Source organism: Solea senegalensis, linkage group LG1, assembly GCF_019176455.1.
Source record: "Solea senegalensis isolate Sse05_10M linkage group LG1, IFAPA_SoseM_1, whole genome shotgun sequence".
Lineage (NCBI taxonomy): Eukaryota > Metazoa > Chordata > Actinopteri > Pleuronectiformes > Soleidae > Solea > Solea senegalensis.
This window is the reverse complement of record NC_058021.1, coordinates 8,314,352-8,329,161: the sequence shown is the minus strand read 5'-3', so window position 1 is coordinate 8,329,161 and position 14,810 is coordinate 8,314,352. Positions and strand designations below refer to the sequence as shown.

General features: G+C 41.9%; 1 protein-coding gene and 1 non-coding gene across 7 annotated transcripts; both read right to left on the bottom strand.

Annotated features, from left to right (window-relative positions):
- Positions 1-362: 362 nt before the first annotated feature.
- On the bottom strand, positions 363-14,066 carry LOC122773633 (F-box-like/WD repeat-containing protein TBL1XR1). Of its 6 annotated transcripts, none has more exons than XM_044032459.1 (16): positions 13,818-14,066; positions 11,659-11,725; positions 9,538-9,641; positions 9,233-9,378; positions 8,790-9,009; positions 8,065-8,197; positions 7,038-7,179; positions 6,677-6,740; positions 6,496-6,593; positions 5,323-5,383; positions 4,950-5,071; positions 4,637-4,711; positions 4,385-4,512; positions 4,013-4,178; positions 3,595-3,696; positions 363-1,497 (listed from the first exon to the last, which is right to left on the bottom strand). In XM_044032459.1, exons 3-16 carry the CDS (start codon positions 9,593-9,595, stop codon positions 1,471-1,473), a joined length of 1,542 nt encoding a protein of 513 aa, XP_043888394.1. In that variant the 5' UTR covers positions 9,596-9,641; positions 11,659-11,725; positions 13,818-14,066; the 3' UTR covers positions 363-1,470. The 6 variants fall into 6 exon arrangements, with proteins under 6 accessions (XP_043888394.1, XP_043888385.1, XP_043888377.1 ...); XM_044032450.1 differs by lacking the exon at positions 13,818-14,066 and adding an exon at positions 13,421-13,633; XM_044032442.1 differs by lacking the exon at positions 13,818-14,066 and adding an exon at positions 13,425-13,633.
- A 672-nt stretch (positions 14,067-14,738) lies between these two features.
- trnag-ccc lies at positions 14,739-14,810 on the bottom strand. Its single transcript has one exon. It is a non-coding gene; the product is annotated as a tRNA-Gly (tRNA).

The window sequence follows — 14,810 nt, the reverse complement described above, 5'->3', positions numbered from 1 at the left end:
TTACATCAAGTCTGCTTTTTAAAGCAACAGCAATTCTGAACACTACAAACAAAAGCAATCTGTGCATATGTGTGCATAGGCCTGAACACAGCCTGTCTCCAGAGAGTGTGTGTGTGTGTGTGTGTGTGTGTGTAAGGGGGGCTTATTAATGCTGGGCAACAACTGCCTGCCAACAGCTAACAAACGGCTGTAGTGTCTACTCTGGTCACCACGGGAAACTGAAAACTACACACATTACAGAATAAAAGCTGATGGACTGTTTAACGAGACCGATATGAAATCCAGAATCGCTGGTTCACTCTCAAATGCTGACTCATGTTTACAAAAGCTGCACTCGAAAAACCCTGTGCTTCCAGAGGAAGTGATAATCCAGATGTTCGCCTGTTTAATGACTAAGAAGGGGCAAATGGAACATGATGGACCTTAGTCTGTCTAATCATGTTGTGATTATCATAACAAGCACAAATATGACTATTAATTATTCATGTCAAATGTATTAAAGCAGACTTGTTTTTCCTCCATCTCTCTTTCCCCACACATCCCATACACCGCAAAGACACCAGAAAGCAGAGCTTCCACTGTGTCCCGTTACCTCACTGGTGCACAAGTGCAGTTTCAGTGACGGGAGCCTGAAGCTGTCTGCACTTTAACTGCAGTGGAGCCGTTTGCCCCCAGCGAACGGTTGGAACATGATATCAAACGTGGCGTTACAGCTACAGAGGCTTTGAATTCGTCGGAGCTTGATATTACCCGGATGAATTCACACCTGAAAAATCATGTCTGAGGATAAAAGTTGCAGGAACAAAAGGAGAGTTTACTCTTTGATTTACAGCTTTAGACTTTGTAACAAACAGACAAAGAACGGGGGAACAAACATGGTCGTCAAAATGATCAACCACTTCCATTTTCTGAGCTATACATTTGCATTTGTGAACATTACAGACTGAAAAAGATGATCACTCACAGAACATCCATTACAAAACAAGTCACACCCCCCACCCCACCCTTCTTTCCCACCCCACCCCCATGTAATATAAAACCTAGAGAGAGATAAAATCCAAATTCAACACGACAATGTCCACAGGACACTGGACGCTGGCATATGCAATATGCATACGAAAAACAAATTGATCTTTAAAAAGGATAAAAAGAGGAACGTGAAAATAATCTGGGTTGTTTTGGTTTGTGTGTGATGAGCCCGACGAGGTTATACTGAGTGACGGCGTGTTTCTTCCAGCAGCTCTGGGAGAGAAATGCAAGTGTGCAAACAGACCTTTAAGAACTGTGTGTGGCAATGGTCGGGTCCTTGTGTGTACATCAGAGGGACGTGAGGTGAGGAGGGAGAGAGTTCTGTAATGGCGAGCCATTGCAACTGATGGGACTACAGCAGTGTGCCGGACAGGCAGGGACAGTCAGTCATTTTGGCTATTTACACATTCGTAGTCGGTCCATGGCTCCCACTGATGAGTGTCATTTCCTCAGGTCTAATACACAAACCTGGACAAAAAAAAAAAAAAAGTCAATGTCATCATCAACAGCTCAATGGCAGAGGAAATGACACTCGAACCGTCCGTGGGAGCCGTCGTCACCGTCGTGGCTCCCACGGAAGATTCGAGTGTCATTTCCTCAGTGTCGGCTGCAGGATATTCACTTTCTACCACACCACCAAAAATCGCTCAACTTATTTATATACTGTATCTGCAGATGTGCATTTCAATGAGATAATGACACCTTTGACTAAACGGAGGGTGAATCACAGCTATATGTCCTGTTTATGAACGTGGATGAGGATGATTTTTTAATCTTCATAAAAGCAACACCATCCCTTCCACATCTGTAAGAATGTAGCCCCGACAACTACAACACTTCAGAAATAGGAAACATTCTAAAAGTAAACACTACATTTTTACATTTTATAATGCCACAAAAGTAATCTGCCAACATGGATCGCAGGTTTTCTGGTTTAGACTAGATTGGCTTCATTTTATTCAGACAAAGCAATGATGCATTTTCAGAGCCTTTACTTTAGAAATAACTGTGGGGTCAGTATCATTCATTCTTCTCTGCACCAATGAGTCAAGTTTGGCTAAGACTCGTCAGTGTACTGAGGCTTTCAAGTCTGTTTACACATTTCCAACAGGGATCAAAACAAGATTTTGGCCCAGTGGTTTAAAGTCTCTCAGATACTTGTTCCCAAACCACCTTAGTTTGTCTTGGCTCTCTGCTTCTGTGCTGCAACGAGAGCTCTGAAGGGCCTACTATTATTCTCCTATCATGACCAATCTTCAAGAACCTGCTGCCGACAGCAGAGAACGAAAAACAAAGACTCTGTTTTGTGTCACTCTGCAAAAAAAGAGACAAAGAAACAAAAACACTTGGTCTCTGCAGAAGCTTCTGACCAGCAGCTCCTCCAACACCTGACTGATGGAGAGCTGCTGTTGCATCTTTTCCGCTTGTCCAGACCAACAGTTTAGACATTATTGGCGCCATCTTATGCTAACTTGTGGTATTGCGACATAATCTGTTGGACGTGGGACCCATTTTCTCTTTGGCCCTCGTTGCTTCTCTTGCCCCTTCGAAGTGAGTTACAAGGGGCAGTGTTTAAAATCTAGGTTTAACATTAGGTTTATATTCTGCTCAACGTTTTCTGCGTGCTTTCTTTCTTCCGTGACTTTTTTGTTCTGTTGCTTCCTGGGCTCAGCTGTGCACGCCACAGCAGAGCAGCCTCATCACAGAATCAAGGCAGATTTTCAGACTTTTTATATTTCTGTTTAGTGTGTTAATGCTCATTTACGCCTTATGTGTATGTGATAATTATCTGTGGCACAGGAAGTTGAACGGATTGTTTCTAGAGAAATGGAGCATGTAACAGTGTTGGTGGGGATGGTGGGGAGGGAGGATGAATTCAATATATGTATATACTTTGCTCAGACTCAATTAATTCATTCAATTCTTATGAACTGATAGCTAATTGTTAGATTATTAGTGTCTGTCAAACAATAGACAAGCATCAGTTGGGCTAGTCTTAGCCAAGACAAAGAAGGCACTAATGTGAAATCTTCTACGCTTGTTAGAAGAAATTATAGGCTAGACTCCTCCTGTTCAAGCCGAGTGTACGTTCTCCACCTGCTTGTTAAAGTTAGAATGTCAGGTTGAAGCAGCTACAGCTCCTGTCCTTGACTTCTGACCACGGTCTATGAGCTAAGCAGGACAGTTAACATAAGCAAAAGTCTTGTTGCATATGAAGGAATGACTACAAACCTGCAGGTCTGTGTGTCTCTGTGTGTGTGAGTGACAGGCAGGCAGTGGCTGATAGCCCCGCCCCCCAGTACAGACAGAGACATACACAGATTTCTCCACGGGATTAGGAACAGCAAAAAAAAAAATCTGTCATCCAAAATCAGATTGGGCCCCACTCAGCTGTGCAGTGATGACTCCGCCCACATTAAGTAGGTACTTTATTGTAGTAGAGATGCAAGCTAATCGTGTCGTGCCGAGTCGAGGCGAGTAGAGCCGGTGGAAATGCGCCATTAGTGAACAGAGGCAGTGGTGGCTGTTACTTGTTTGATATTGTGCTCAAACAGCAAAACTCACCGATCCATCTGATGCACTGGCTCCTACTTTGTCCCCTGTGGCGTTCCAGCATACCTCAAAGATCCCTCCTGTCCCCCTGTAGCTGTGGACTAAAGCACCCGTCTGAAGAAAAACAAAAACACAAGAACAACTTCCTTATCATATTTGTAATGCTGTGAATGGTTATTGTTAGGGATGTCCCGATTAACTAACAAGTGTCTTTGTTGTAATCTCAAGTTACCTGCGTTGGTCCCCACTAAAGTGTGTGTGTGTGTATGCCCCAACAGATAAATAAAACTCTGCTACAGCTGAGCTACACAAAGGGCCTGCTCACTACTAATAAAGTATGTCCTGCAATAGGTGTAAACGATCGGGGGTTTCTGATCTGATCTGATACATGGAATCAGGACATCCCTAGTTACTGGTTCTCATGCCACACCTGAGTGTTCCAGATGTGGACACACTTGTCAAAGGAACCACTGGCGAGGTGCCTGCCATCAGGGCTGAAGGCCACACTGTAGACAGGCTCCTGGTGGCGGGTCAGTGTGTGGATACACACCCCACGCTCTACGTCCCATAGACGCACTGTTGAGTCAAATGATGCACTGGAGAGACAAGAGACAGGGACAGAAACTAAGTGTACACAGCACAACTGTAATAAAATTAAGAACTTGTTTAATCTCTTGACTATGCCAAAGTACTGTGCAATTTCAGATATGATATATTTCTGATTCTGATTTCTAGCAATTAAGTCAAATGACACAAATGAAAACTCCTGAAAGCTAAAACAGCTGCCGCTAAGTATTCTTACCTGGCCAACATAAGGTTGGCACTTGGGTTGTTGGTCCCGGGGCCTGTGGGGCTCCACTTGATTGTGTAGATTTCTTTATTGTGAGCCTGGAGGTCATGGACACACAAGTCCTGTTTCATGCTCCAGATCTATGCCAGAAAGAAAGGATATGATCATAAAACGCAGCTGTTAGATTCATTTTCCTTGTCTGATTTTGGGCTTTCCTTGGTCATGAGGTGGCAGTCATTACATTTGCATGTTGTGTGGACTGACCTTAAGTGTCATGTCATCGGAGCAGGAAGCCAGTAAGCTGCCCGTTGGATCCCACTTTATGGCGTTGACTTCATTCTACAAAGATACACCAAATATAGTAACTAAGACATAATAACTGTTACACAGATTGCAGCAAGTTTAGTCCAATATACTGTTTCAATTCATCCTGATAACCTTCTTAAATAAATGCCTTATATATAAGGGTCCAGAGTTTGTCACAGTGGGTGTTTTTCCACCCAGCACCTTAACAATATTAATCACAAACCACACCTCAATTTTTTTCCTTTCTTTTTCCCCATGTCTCATGTCTTACCGTGTGTCCCTGGAAGGTCTTGACAGGTCTGTCCTGACCCAGCTTACACACATGGATGCACATGTCTGTGCTACAGGAGGCAAACGCGTTGTTGCTCTGCCAGTCTACGTCTAGAGCAGGTGCTGTTGGGAGGCAGAGACGGAGCTTAGGGCTGCTGCAGCAGTGAGATACGCAAGCAGACCATGAGACACCATGACGACACATAATGATAAATCTGAGGACAGATTTTTTATTGTCACTTTTGTAGCCTGGTCTGTAATTGTCACACTCCCAACAAACTGCATTAACTATAATCCTTATGGTCTCGCTGCAGTTCAACAAAAGGTAACATACACCAGGAAAACAAACAGCGTTTTTGCCTCTTTTCACTCACCTGAGTGGAAAGGGAACTGTTGCTTTGCCTCTCCTGTGTGTGCGTCCCAGATAATTGTTGTCTGTGTGAAAGAGGAGAGTTTTATTAATAATGTATGATTTTCAAGCCTTTTTATACAAGACAATGACACTCTTCAGACATGTAATGAAGTCCGGAGATTCTCCCGAGATTGTCCAGAGGGGCTGTATGTGAGAACACAGTCGTCTGCAGAAATCACCACAGACCTCTGATTAAGTTTTCGTATAACGTCCAAGTGAGCTCAGAAAGCAGTTGTACATTTATGTGTAGCCTCTCCTGCAGATATACACTGTGTGCCATTACACTGAAGTACACTAGATGGCAATGTTGCACAATGTCCATGAATTGTTTGTCTGTGAAAGGTCCGTTCAAAGGAAATTCATGGTGTCATCAATATGCCTTTTCTCCTTTTCTATAATTAATGTTTGCAGGAAATCACGACATTAGACAATTTTCAACAATCCAAAGACAATTAATAAATGGATGAACACAGAAATGCAGCAAATGCATTTATTTCAGGAGCAAAACTGACCCCAGACATTTTAAACTTTACTTCACTAAAATCTTAACTGGTAATTAATTACCAAAATGGCCACTCAAGTAATTGAAACGTTGATAAAGCACCCTAATATATATATATATATAAACATTATATATCAGACTACATCCCATATAGCATGACAGCAACCTCGTAAACCACTGCTTCCTTCAGAATGATTTCAACCCTCCCTATTGATATCCTATCCACAATAAAAAAATTGACTTAACTGTTATAAAAACACCCTGATGCTATTGGAAATATAATAACCACAGTAAAGCCCCTTTGAAACTGGATTTATGTCTTTCGGCAAAGTGGGTTTGATAAAGAAATCTTCAAAAGGTAGAGCAAGTGATCGTAATCTGAAACACTTTTTGTCAAATTATGCCACCGTCTCCTTACGGTCCACTAGCTGTTCATTCTGTGAACTGAAAAAGAAACCAGTTTTTGTATTTGAGAATCTAAAACCCACACACAGAATTTGAGCTTGTGCACAGAACAGGACGTCTCTGAAGCAGACGTTTTTCCTCATCTGTGCGCTGCTTGTGCATCTGTTCATAGGCTCTTTTAATTTACCGCTGTGTTGTCAGGTACAAAATCTATATGCAGTGTTTTACCTTGTCTACACCAGCACTGAGGATGAAGTTTCCTTTCTTATTCCACTTGAGTGCAAATATAGGACCTTTATGTTGACCCAAAGTGCTCGCAAGGTTACCTGAAAGAATAAAAACACACATTATAAATACAGCAAACACATTTTACCATGACACCTTGTGTGTAAGAGACTGAGGGTCTCACCATCTTTTGTCCATATTCTAGCAAAGCCATCATATGAACCTGTCGCCAGCAAGGTTCCCTCACTCTGAAAGAGAAATGTATGTCTTAGTTAGTTAGTAGTCTGGTCAATTGTATTTGGTGTTGTCCATTGACTCACTACACAGGAAAACGGGTTTGCTGCTGAGCTGTATTCAACTGCAGTGACTCGCCCCCCATACATACATGTATGTATATGTATATGTATATATATATATATATATATACATATAGTTGGAAGGAATGCCTTTAGTAGAAGTAGTAGCCACAGGCATGCACACACACACAGCACTAGATTAGATTACTAAAAAACTCCACTTAGTGGAACAAGCACACAGTCACTCACATTCCAGTCTAGTGAGGTGACGTCTTTGTTACTGGGTACGTCCTGGCCCCCTTCCCGTATGCAGTGTCTCAGAACCAGCTGGGTGGATCCGCCTGTGCTGTTCTCACTTAGGTTCCAGATTCGTGCTGTTGAGTCTCCAGACCTGCCGACACGCACACACACTGGAAACTTACTTCTCACTGTCAGGCTAAACCATACAGTTAGGTCACCTTTTTGTTTTGCAACCAGTAACGGTGTATTTGTTAATCTGCATAGTGAGCAAGGTGAGGTTGCTGAGATCAGATCCCAAGATGCATGTGGACACACTATTTAATACCAGGAGTAAATGAGCTACCTGTCCCAACTGTCATTGCATCATCTCAGATATATGGTAATCCCTAGTTTGAACATAGTATAGAGATGTAATGGAGAACGTAAACAGCTGAAATTAAAAGAGGTGGCAGCCATGCGTTTCTGCAGGCATGAGATCCGATGTCATGTGGCCACAAGAGACACATGCAGCATACATATTAATGTGTGTAGAGTCATAATTAATACTGCAAATCATCTCCACTTCTGAAGCCTCAAGTTTTGCCATTTCAAAAGGCACCAACTATGTCATTTTTTGAAATTGGAAAATCACAGGCACACGAGCAAACTAATTAGGAAGGTGTTCAGCAATATTATAAATCAAGTAAGAAATAGGTGCTCATTTTCCCCTTAACTTCCATTCAAGCAGAGTTCTTTTTGCAACCAGCAGAGTCACCCCCTGGTGAAGTGCTACTTCCTACTTCCTTCCCTTTTCAAACTACAAGACTACATCCATGTCTACAAACTGGGGAGCGTCACAGTTCCTGTTACAGCTGTGATCCTCAGAGCATACAGAGTTATTGTCAATATAATAAGAATAACGTTTTAACCTACTTTGGGCCACAGATTACCATCTAACAATGTGAATAGCATTTATAAAAAAAGATTTTGATGCATTGTTGATGTTGTGAGTCAAACAAAGAAAATGATACAAGAAAAATGATGTGGTGATACTGACCCAGAGGCAAGGAGGTCGTTCACTGGGTTCCAGGCACAGATGAAAACTTCAGACTCATGGCCTCTCAGGACCATTGCTTTACTTTGAGGGATTTCCACGTCTCTGTCCACCTCCATTATCTCAGAGTGGTGATCTACAGTACAGGGCAGAGTGAGAAGCACAAGCAAAACCTTTAAATAAAAGGTGGATAAAGAGTAATCAGTAATACTGCCCTACCATTCTTCTTTAAAAGGAGAATGGACAAACAGCTTTCTCTGCTTGAGCAGCCAAATACAATAACAGGGTAATTAAATCATTTGCATCTCTGCTCCACCCACAACAACTACATGAGTGGATATGTGTTGGCGTTCTTCCTCTGCATCGAAAAAGCAAAGAGGAGTCCATACAATAGCGCAACTTCACATACAGCTAGCGTTGTTGTTATGACAGCGCACAGAGGGGGAGTTGACATAAGGGGCGGACAACCATGATCAGATAGCAATCAGATCTTGATAAGGACACCAGCGGTGGCTGTTAATACCAGGTGTAAATGCATGTGGTGAAGCGCTATGCAATTGCCGAGAGAGGTGGTAATCTCAAGGTGGTAAGCATTAAGTTAATCTTGCACAGGATCAAAAATACAAAAATCCTGCACTATGGCAGACAATTTATCATCCAAAAACAAGAACACACTGGTGTTTGTTAAAGAACTGATTCAGAGACTTAATAACCATGAGCTAGCTTACTGGCTAAGGCATGAGATCCATTTTCCTCCCCATTGGCAGTGCTCTCCCCATTTTTAGTGCTTCCCTGGGGTCCTGTGCTGCTGGCACTGCCTGCTGCCACCTGCTGCTGCTGGGCCAGCTTGTCTCTATAGGCCTGCTGTCTGGTCTGGACAACATCTGGCATCACGGCATCGATCAGAGACAGAGATTCGATGGGCCGGCCGTCAAATAAGGTTCCATCCTACACAGAAAACATGCAGCATTATGTAACCAGTTTCCTAAAATTAACAGGGATTTGTGGTTTAAAGTTTGTACTTCATTGTAAGCTGGCAAAACTATAATGAACAGAGATTTGATACCACAAAAGCCGACATGCAAACTAGGGTGAAAACATAAAGCATGCACCGGAGTTTTTCTAACCAGTTCTTGACTCTCATTAGTATCCAACAGTGTAAGAGTCTGACCTCATTTATGCTGACTTCAGCCTCCACATACTGCAGGCCCTTCTGGATGATGGATATGAGGGCAGCAGGGGGCACCAGGGCTCCATTGATGTTGGACTGGCTTATGTGGCTCTCTATGCCAAAGGTGAATGCTGAGTGAGAGAAGCCTAGTGAAAGCAAGATTATTTTATGGTATGATTTACACAAAGTTCAATAAAGTGGGAGTTATGAAAAGAGGTGTAAAATATTTAACTGTATATTATTTAAAGTACTCAGACCAGTGTATCTATCACCAGGTTGGTTCCTAAAAATAATCTTGGACTCACCTGACTCTTGCAGATATCTGTAAACCAGGAAATTGACCTCATCACTGCTTATGCTCATTTTTAGTCCTGGTGATCAAACCATTGGGTCAGCACAGTATAGGGGCCTGTAAAAGGAAAGCACACACTATAATGTGGTAGTAGTACACATGACACAGAAATGAAAGTTCCAAATGAAATAGAAGTTCTAAAGGGAAAGCACACACTATAATGTGGTAGTAGTACACATGATGACACAGAAATGAAAGTTCACAAATGAAATAGAAGGAACTTCTACTCTTATCTTAAAAATACCCCCCCACTGCACGCACGCACGCACACACACACGCGCGCGCGCACACACACACCCACACACAGGATGGTGTTACTCTATGAGGTAACTTCCAAATTGGCACACACGGTACAAATAGAGAACAGGAAGAGGTTAAAAACACACCACCTAACTTGACCTCACTCTCGTAACTTCTGAACAGGGAGAAGAACAAAAACACTAACCAATCTGCCATTTGATGAATAATAACTCCTTGCTCATCTACCTGTTAGATTCTGCAAACGCCTCCTCACTCTAGGCAGAGAACCAGTTTCCATTCATTGACCTACAACTGGAAATTATTTCCAGCAGTATTCACAAGGCAGGCGGGTATTTTGGACCAACGGTCTGGCATAGACTGAGGCTTTAAACATCAGCAGTGACAGATTGTGCAGTTCTTGTTGTTGACCCCATATTTATTCATGCAGAACCGGCGCTGTTTAAACAGGAGAGTGGAAATAAACAAGGAGTCTGGACGAGGGACAGAACCACTACTGTTTCCGTCATGCCAATGCCCTGAAAAAGTCAACATGTCTCCTGCTGCATCCCAGAGGCTGAGATCCAAGACCAACTGAACCAAGAAGCCTGCAATCTAGTGGAAGCCCTACAGCAATTCCTAAAAAGGCAGTCACAAAGTCTTGATGGTTAATACATCCCATATGAAGCATAACCACTAGAATTCAGTAAAGGGCTCAATACAAGCAAAACACATTTTTGTTAAGGGAAAACCAACTCTAAATAAAACGAGTGGTGACCTTCTGCTGCCATTGCTCATCTTCTTCAAGGTTTTGACATTGATATAGTTCATGTCAAACCAGTCTGGACATTCTCTTTTGACCTCTGGCATCAACAAGGTTTTTTCACCCAGACAACTGCTGCTCACTGGATATTTTCTTTTTCAGACCATTCTTTGTAAACCCTAGAAATGGTATGAAAACCCCGGTAAATCAACACTTTCTGAAATACTCAGACCAGCCCACCTGCTACCAACAACCATGTTATGTTCAAAGCAACTTCTTATCTTCCCCATTCATATGCTTCCTTTGAATTTCAGCAGGTCATCTTGATCACGTCTATATTGGGGCTGTAACTAACACTCATTTTCATAATCAATTAATCTGATAATATTCTCGACTAATCAATTGGGGGCTTGCTCTGTGTTGAAATATTTGATGATTCCTTTAGTAATAGACTAATAACCGATACATCGTTGCAGTCCGAATCTTTATGCTTGAATAAATTGTGTAGCTGCCATCTTATCAGCCGACTAGATGTTTGTGTGAACGAGCAGTTGAACAAATACCTGAAGAAGTGGCCAGTGAATGTATTATGTGCTATTCCCACAGCACCAGTTCAGTGCACGGGCTGCAAGAGTGTCTTTCCATTGTTGTCATTAAGGTTCAGTATGTTGATAATTACCATGTAGGTAGAACACTTATGCTTATCTAATACAAAATGTCATTACCATGCAAGTGACACGGGGGCAGTGAAGAGGGTAAGAGCTTACTTACTTACAAGAATAGCTGCTTGACCATTCTGTCAAATGTTACGTTTAGATCATTAGCTCTATCAAGAGCACTGACACAGCATTTAATTACATAATAAGCTATTGAAAGGGACAAACAGCTGTGTTTTTTTGGTTACATGTTAGTGTAGGAAGTCCCGAGAGCCACCAACATAGTTCACATTGCCACTTCGGTTCAATTGATTTCCTACCCTTGGCCATGGTACTGCAATCTTCCAGGCATCAATATAAGTATACAACTACACAGAAAAGCTAAAATTATGTAATACTAAACAGTAAGATACTCTACCCATGTGATCAAGATGTCTTCAGGGGTGCATCATAACTGCGTTGTCCTCGACAAAAAATCCCAATTCCTGGGAGACAAGGAACAAGCATTTACTCATACAATCATTTCCTTGACTTGAATTTAATTAATTTCAACATGCACTGCTGCCAAGTAATGCCCCATATTAAACAAGTAGTGCCAAATACCACTTTCACGCTTAACATCCAACTAGAGTATTTACAGAAGACAGTATTCCTCTCTTACAGGGGCAAAGAAATTAACAGAAAACATTCCAGCAGCAATGTGTCAGGGTGAAAAGGCAGCAGGAACCAGGTGTTATGCACAAAGGGGCGAGTCACAAAACAAGAACAAAAACTGGGTCAGCAATATAAAAAGCTAAATACAGTCTGAGGATATTTGTGCATGGTGAAGCCATCCCTGAAGCAGTGACATCAAAGTGTGCTTTGTAGTATATAAAGTGAATAAAATAGCCAACTTTCTTGTCAGTGTATGTCACAGATGCTACTATATTATCTTAACAAAACTTATACAGCATCTCAAACTGGTACCAATGATTTATTTTACTCCTTAGTGAACGTGGCTCGTGGCTTAAATCCAATGCAAGGTATGTCCCAATGCTAATCTGTCAGTAACTAAATTAGCAAGATAATAAGCTTCTACATTGCCCTTCCCACCTCAAGTGGTAGTGAATCTCCAATGTGTTAATTGAGACAGTGGGACATATGACGCACTTTGAGCCTATGAATGACTCAAAATGCACTCAGTCACTGGTAGCCAGAATAAGTAGACATGGATGATGTGAACATTTCCACAAGTTAATTATCCTTGTCAAAAAATATTGTTACGTGATTAACAATATTACTGCGATAATTACAAAAAGACTATTTTTATTTTTAACGGAAATGGGTGGGGCCTTCCGTCTATGATTTTATTCAGCTCATATTCATATGCTTATAGAAGATGCTTTCAAATTTGCATACAGTTTGCGTTCAGATTCTAAAAGCGTATACTGAGGAAGATGTTGCTAATATTTGTTTAATACTTACGTAAGAAAAAAGTATTTTACTAAATGTTTTTGCACAACCATATATTTTTATATCAATGGCTTTATTTTGTTTTAATCTCACAAATGGATATTCACCACCATCAAACGAAAGTTAATAAAAAGGATGATATTGCATACTGTCCCACCCATACATCATATATATCAAGTAATCCCACTTTCAATTGACAATTATTGCAATGTTTACAGTAAATATCCCACATGTCATGGTCATTAAGTGGAAACACGGGGACAAATGGAAGCAGGCTTTATCGCAATTTTTGCAACGAGATTGATATGTGAATATACAATACTTGCATATATTAGGTAGTTATGGGAACAAATGTATTTCACGTCATTATTATTATTAGATATGTTACGTTAGCTCCCCGGCTAATGTGCGAGTTTACATTAGTTTTGCCTTTGCGGCGGCCGTACCCGTCACCACACATGCCACTGAGGTAAGGCGGTCCACGGTCTCATTTAACGCAGGTCACCCAACAGTTAGCGCTCGAAGCACTGTACTCAACGCTGTGCTAGTTCGCGGTTTGTATTTGATGTGGACAATATTTGATGCTACGGACGTTAACGTGGCTTCTTTAAAATTACATTTTTGACGAAAACAAGAGCGCGTCATGATCACTACAAACCTAATGAAAACTAGCGAGCTAGCTAACACTAGCACGCTACGCTAATGACAGTGTTGCTATAATCTCGTACCTACTTGGACAAAACTTCTCAAATGTTGAGATCTTCCACAGCTCGTGTATTCAAGTCAGACCATGTTATCGTTTAATCAGTTGCAACACAGGACGCTTTCGCACACATTTATATGTATTATCTATCGTCAGGCTATTAAGTTGAAGCTAACGCCAGGCGGTAAGAAGCCAGCTACAGCCTCAGATATTCGACACAGTGGCGTGACCGGGCATGCAGAAATGGGCTGCCTGTAACTACTGTTATTTCAAAGCGCCACTCGTTGAAGCTAATGATTAACCCGTGATGACGGTGGTGCATTCACGGTGTCCCACACCGACCGCGGCTAATCTGTGAAGGAATAACGGCAAACATTAGGTATTAAGTGGCTCTGGTAGAACATGCCCATCACACAACTAACCTATTCTGCAAACGCGCACAATGACACGTTTGTGGTTTGCTGAAGTTGAAATCAATCCTCCAGTGTTGATTTAATGTCAGCTGCTGGTCTCTTTGACTGATCCACGTCAAGATGGAGACATTTTGTTCCTCACTGAAAACCGACGAAGGAGACAGAAAAAGAGGGGGAAAAATAGCGAGGCCTCTGGAAGTTTGTCCCACAGCCAAGCACCAGTCATAACACGAGTGTCCTCGCCCATCCCCCACTACACCTCCTTTTCGCATGACTGGTCATCATCACTAGCTATGGATTAATGACACCCCACCCCCTCTACTGTGCTCAGTCATTCAGACTGGGAAAGTCAACAACAAGCTTACATCATCTGTGCAATCTGTGGTTTACACTGTTACTTTTATTTGTTTATTTATTTATAAGCTTCATACATGAGACCCACACGTGTATTAATTTACGTAATGTGTTTATCACACTGCCTCAACTTTATAATTACAATAATAATAAATGATTTATTTTTTTCTATGGACCTTTAAAAACAAGGTTACCAAGTGTGTTTTAGAACAGTGTTTACCAAACCTGGTCCTCAGGGAACACTGCCCTCCATTATTTTGATTATTTAGATTCAGATGGTCAGCTCCTCATCAAGCTCTGCAGAAGCCTGATAATGAATGTTCATCTGAATCAGGTGTGTTGGAGCAGGGCAACATCTAAAAGATGCAAGGCAGTGTTCCCTGAGGACCAGGGTTGGGAAACACTGCTTAAGTCATAATGAATTTGTCCTATGTATTTAACCCAACACACCCAAGCCGTGTGACATGGGAGCAGTGAGAAGCACTTACCTGCACCCTGGGCGGGACTGGGACCAACAACCTTCTGGTTATGAGCCAAATTCCTTTCTTCATGGCCATGGGTTGCCCACAAAATTGGTTCCCTGACTGGGAATCAAACCCAGGCCGTGGCGGTGGGAGTGCCAAATCCTAACCCCTAGACCACCAGGGA